The sequence below is a fragment of the Temnothorax nylanderi genome, unplaced genomic scaffold, assembly GCF_030848795.1.
Source record: "Temnothorax nylanderi isolate EJ_2023f unplaced genomic scaffold, tnyl_v1.0 TNYL_tig0128_pilon, whole genome shotgun sequence".
Classification (NCBI taxonomy): Eukaryota; Metazoa; Arthropoda; class Insecta; order Hymenoptera; family Formicidae; genus Temnothorax; species Temnothorax nylanderi.
In genome coordinates this window covers 141,241-146,861 of record NW_027249190.1, presented here as the reverse complement: position 1 = coordinate 146,861, position 5,621 = coordinate 141,241, and the positions used below count along the sequence as shown (strand labels likewise).

Sequence of the window (5,621 nt, the reverse complement as noted above, 5' to 3'; positions counted from 1 at the left end):
ATCGAAGAAGAAGGAGAAGGCCCCTCTAGCACTGGAGCTGAAGTCGAGTTTTGTTAAGCTCGAAAGGTTCCTGGAGGGGCGCGACAAACTCATCGCTGGATCCCAGTCGCTTGAGTCCGAGCCTGAGACTGAGTCCGGAGAAAATACACTGACCAAGTGTTCGTCCACCCAATCGCCGGATCCTGGAGTCAGAAAAAGGAGAGGAAGGCCTGAAACAACAGGAAAATGGGCTAAAAAGAAGGGTGAAGACGCGTTGCGTAAAGAGGAAAATGAGGCTAGGGAATTAAGGAGGATGAAGGATCGCTCGGTACAGCCTTCGCTTTCTACCAACAGAAAGATTGCGGAGGCTAAGATGCTCGAGGAGCTCCAAATGGCACCTACCCTGGATCTCCCCGCGAGGATCATTGAAGAGGTCAGACAGGTGGATAAAGTCTGTAACATCTCGAAAAACCTCAGTGGGAGGCAAAAGGGCCAACTAAACAATGCAGCGGCCACGATCAAAACTGCGGTTACACAGTTGGCCCTGAGAATCGACGGAGCCGTCCCCAGGGACGTCGTACTCGAAGAGCTCAGGGGGGAGGTTGTCCTACTAAAGCAGCAGAACCAAAGGCTGCAGGAAAGGCTGGAGAACTTTTTGAACTCCAGAGCGGAGAAAGCAATAGAGGTGGATGTGGTGACGCCTTCTATACAGCCCCCGACCTCCCGCTCGAAGCCGCCCGGGATAAAGAGCGGAAAGTCGACAAGGAAGAGGGCTAATGTCATCTATGACGAACGTTCCTCTAAGGAGGAACAAGGAGGAGAGGAGACCTCGAGCAGAGATGAGGTGATGCGCTCGATCGAGAGGGAAGGCATGCCAGTGGCGATGCGACCCTCGTTACTGGGGCAAAGGCCTAAAGTTTTGGATGAGGCAGTGCCACCTGTGGGGGTACAATCCGCGGCAAAATCCCTCGAGGAGAGCATCCTAAGGAACGTCTCCTCCAAGATGGAGAAGATGTTTGAAGGCCTAATAGGCAGGCTAGGGCTTGCGACTCCCGGGAATTTACAGACCGGGAAAAACAAGCCCTCGTCGTCTTCGTCTTTGTCTTCTGGGAAGCCAGAAGCCCGCGTCCAAGGAGGTAAGGACGCAAACGGTGGCGACAAGAAAACGAAGAAGGGAGGAGCAGGAAAGTCGGCGGCCATCAGGAAGGTCGCCGAACCCAAGGGAGTCAAGGACCCCAAGTACAAAGGTCCTGGCTTAACGGTAAAGGAGCAAGGCAAAGCGGGCTTTGCCTGGGGAGGCAAATGGGGGGGGGGGGCAATGGGGATTGGCAGTTGCCAAAGCCCAAACGCAGACTTGGGCAGAGATAACGAAGAAGGGGGCTGCCCCCAAGAAGAAGACTGCGACGGCCGGGAAAGCTGGGGAAGGAAATTCCAAAGAACCCCCCCAGAAAAACGCACCCAAGGCTTCGCAAAGCAAGACCGGGACGGGAAAGGCCGCCAAGGCCTCCAGTAAGAGGAAGCCACCGAGAACGGCGGCCATCACTCTTACGTGTGCTGATAACAGCTACGAAGAGCTGATGAAGGAGGCCCGGAACAAGATCAGCCTCAAGGAGCTGGGCATCGAGGGCGGCCTTAGGCCTAAGCGAGCCCAGACGGGGGCCCTGATCATCGAGATCTCCGGGCCGGAAGGGGCGACGAAGGCGGACGCACTGGCGAAACGGATGTCGGAGTTGTTCGCTAATCGCGACGATGTGCGGGTGACCAGGCCCATTAAGACAGCGGAGATCCGCATAATGGACCTTGACGACTCCGTCGGGGCCGAAGAAATTGCCGGCGCTGTGGCAAAGGCAGGAAACTGCCAACCCGACCAGGTGTAGGTGGGCCCCCTGAGAAGGGGGCCAAATGGACTAAACACCGCCTGGACCAAGTGTCCTCTGGCTGCGGCCAACACCATCGCAGCCGGGGGGACGAAAGTCCGGGTGGGTTGGTTTGAGGCGAGGGTGCAGCTGCTAGACGCACGCCCCCTCCAATGCTATAGGTGCTTGGAGGGTGGCCACGTCAAGAGTAGCTGCACCAGCCTAGTCGACCGCAGCACGCGGTGCTATCGCTGCGGGGAAGAAGGGCACCGAGCGCAAACATGCTCGGCTAAGCCTAAATGCCCAGTCTGTGCCGACCTCGGAAGGCCAGCTGGGCACAGGGCCGGTGGCAAGGCGTGCACGTCGGCTAAGAAAAAGGTCAAGCCGAATAGACCGACGCCAGCGCCAAAGCCACCACGAAGGCGAGAGGAAACCGGGAAGCCCATGCAGGTGGACGCGACCCCGACACCCTCCAGTACGCTCCCGACAATTACTGACGTCATGGTGGTGGTACCGGAGCCAAGTAAGAAGGCTGCGGCGAACGACGAGAACGAAGAAGGAGATGGGGGCGACAACACGGCGCCCATACCTCAACCTCAACGGAAAAAAAATGTGGGGCCGAAAAAGGCGGAGAAACCTGCGGCCATGCAGGCTGGTGAGGAGAAGGAGGGGGAGACCTCCAACGTAACCAGCCACTAAATGGCCCAGCGACTCCTCCAGGCCAACGTTAATCACTGCCGCGCTGCCCAAGACGTATTCTTGCATACGATGGCGGAGCGCGGCAGTGGCCTGGGGGTGGTCGCAGAGCCATACCGGGTGCCGCCCAACCACGCGTGTTGGGCGGTCGACCGGCGCGGCTCAGTGGCGGTTACGTGGAGGATGACGAGCGACCCCGTCGCCTGTACTCAGCTAGAGGCAGGCGACGGGTACGTCGTCGTCAAATGGGGCCACACGGTTGTCGTGGGGGTCTACGTGTCCCCCAGCACCAGTGTGGCTCAGTACGAGGCATATCTGGACGGGCTATGGACCTGTGCCGTTAGGTGGATCCATTGCCCATTGGTGGTGGCCGGGGACTTCCAAATCGGCGTTGTGGGGGTCCCCGGTCACCAATGGCAAGGGGAAGCTCTTAGAGAGGTGGGCGGCGGGCCTCGAACTCGTTACTTTTAATACGGGGTCCGCCCAGCGGGGACCTGCGTGCGGCAACAAGAGGGTTCTATTGTTGACATAGCGTGGGCAAACCCCTCTGCCGCGCGCCGCATCATTGGGTGGAAGGTGGCCGAGGAGGTGGAGACACTCTCTGATCATCTTTACATTGAGATGAGCCTCCCGGTCACCCCCCCGCCCCGGAGGTCCAGGCCCGCCGCCGGAAGAACGACGAGAGCTTCCCAAGATGGGCCCTACGGAAGATGGATCGCGACCTTTTTAGAGCCGCAATCCAAACTTCCCTCTGGGTAGACGACGTGATGCTCGCTAACTCGGCAAGCGTGGACGAGGCGGCTGATTGGATTCAGGGTATCATGGTGGACGCGTGTAACGCGGGGATGCTCCGATCCAAGCCTCGTCCACGCCGAGGAGCCTACTGGTGGACTGAGGAGATTGCCGATTTGAGGCGCTCCTCAGTCCGGGCCAGAAGGGAATGGCTGCGTGCCCGCAGAAGTCGGGTACCGTGCAGACTGGAGGAGGCTGGAGAGGGGTATCGAGCTGCCAGATACGGCCTCTCCAAGGCCGTCAAAGCAGCCAAGGACCGAGCCTGGGAGGAGCTTCTTCGGGATCTGGATAAAGACCCATGGGGGCGCCCGTACAAAATAATTCTGGGTAGAGGGCGTATCTGGCAGCTCGATACCCCTCGACCCCCCGGCGCCCCCTACGACCGAAAAGCTGGACCCCAGCTTCCTAGAAGAGGTAGTCGGCACTCTCTTCCCGGACGATCCGGCGGAGAGGGACGCCGACAATCCCGCTCCACAGCCAAACGTGGAGTGGGACGAGGAGCTGGAGGTCCGGCTCGAAGAGCTGGTCAAGGTCGTTAAAAAGCTGAAGGCCGGGAAGGCTCCGGGTCCCGATGGAATCCCGGGTAAGGCATGGTCCTTGGTGACTGGGGAACTGGCCGAGCACCTGAGAGTACTGTACTCCAGGTGTCTCAGGGAGGGCCGGTTCCCCAAGGCCTGGAATATGGCGAAATTGATCCTCCTCCCTAAAGCAGGGAAACCCGCTGATTCACCCTCAGCGTACAGGCCAATCTGTTTGCTGGACGAGGTAGGCAAGCTCTTTGAGCGTGTTATTGCCGATTGCCTCGTCCAGCACTTGTCCCGGACTGGTTCGTATCTTTCTCCGGATCAGTACGGCTTCCGAGAGGGGAGATCGACGGTGGATGCGATCAATCGCATTCGATCCTTCTCGGAGGCCGCGGCGAAGGCTGACAGGGTGTTGCTTGGCGTCTCCTTTGACGTCGCAAATGCGTTCAACACCCTGCCATGGTGGGTCATACGGGGAGCGTTAGAATATCATAACGTCCCCCAGTATTTGATCGCCGTGATCCACGACTATCTCCGGGATAGGAGATTGGCCTACACGGACAGTGAAGGCGTGCTGAGGGTGAAGCTGGTGGTGCGGGGGGTTCCACAGGGGTCCGTCTTGGGCCCGCTCCTGTGGAACCTTGGCTACGACGCCATCCTGCGAGTCGCTCTTCCCCCGGGATGTTGGGTGAATGGTTTCGCCGATGATACATTCCTGGGGGTCGAGGGCGGCGACTGGAAGGAGGCCCGCCGGAAGGCAAACATGGCGGTGGCATGCGTGGTGGTCGCAATGAGAAGGATAGGCTTCAAGGTGGCTCCTCAAAAGACACAGGCTGTCTTTTTTCACGATGGTTCTAAGGGGAAGCCGCCTGGGGCCTATATCTTGGTGGAAGGTACTTGTGTCTCCGTGGGGGCCCAGATGAAACTTCTGGGCCTCTGGTTGGACGGCACCTGGAGCTTCGGCGAGCATTTCGCTCGCCTGGCCCCCAGGATTCAAGGAGTGGCGAACAGCCTGGCTAGGCTCATGCCAAACCTGGGGGGGGGGGCGAGCGGTCGTGCTCGCCGATTATACGCGTCAACGGTGCACGCCGTGGTAGTGTACGGCGCCCCGGTTTGGGCACAAGCGGCGGAGGCCCCCGGACGCATCAAGGCGCAGCTGCGCCGAGCCCACCGTCCGGTGGCCCTCAGAGTGTCATGAGCGTATCGCACCGTGTCTCACGCGGCGGCGACGGCCCTGTCCGGGCTCCCCCCGATGGAGCTCGCGGCTCGACAGTATGCCGAAGTATATCGGCGTACAAGGAAGCTGCGAGCACGGGGGGTGCCAATGACGGACAGGGTCCGTTCAGCTATAAGGCTCCAGGAGAGGACGGTTTTCATTAAGCGTTGGGGCGAGTATCTCGCCAACCCGGCGATAACCGGAAAGAGGACCGTCGACGCCGTCCGACCCTGTCTAGCGGAATGGTTGGACAGTCGGGGATACGAACTAACGTACCATGCGACGCAGGTGCTCACCGGACACGGATGTTTCGGTGAGTACCTGTGTCGCATCGGAAAAAAGGCCACTACGCAATGCCACCATTGTGAAGAGGAGAGGGACTCGGCGCAGCACACGCTGGAGTTTTGTCCAGCGTGGGCAATGCAGCGCCGAGTCCTACAGGCTGCGGTCGGCAACGACCTTTTTCTTTTGGCTATAGTGGCAGCGATAGTCGGGAGGGAAGAAAAGTGGAAGGCGTTTAACGTCTTTTGCGGTCAGATAATGACCGTAAAAGAGTAG

The 5,621-nt window shown here is 59.4% G+C and overlaps 2 protein-coding genes across 2 annotated transcripts; both read left to right on the top strand.

Moving 5' to 3' along the window:
* Window positions 1–2,603: 2,603 nt before the first annotated feature.
* On the top strand, window positions 2,604–3,002 carry LOC139776779 (uncharacterized). Its single transcript, XM_071713689.1, has one exon. It carries the CDS (start codon window positions 2,604–2,606, stop codon window positions 3,000–3,002), a length of 399 nt encoding a protein of 132 aa, XP_071569790.1.
* A 2,169-nt stretch (window positions 3,003–5,171) lies between these two features.
* LOC139776778 (uncharacterized) lies at window positions 5,172–5,621 on the top strand. The gene has a single exon (XM_071713688.1). It carries the CDS (start codon window positions 5,172–5,174, stop codon window positions 5,619–5,621), a length of 450 nt encoding a protein of 149 aa, XP_071569789.1.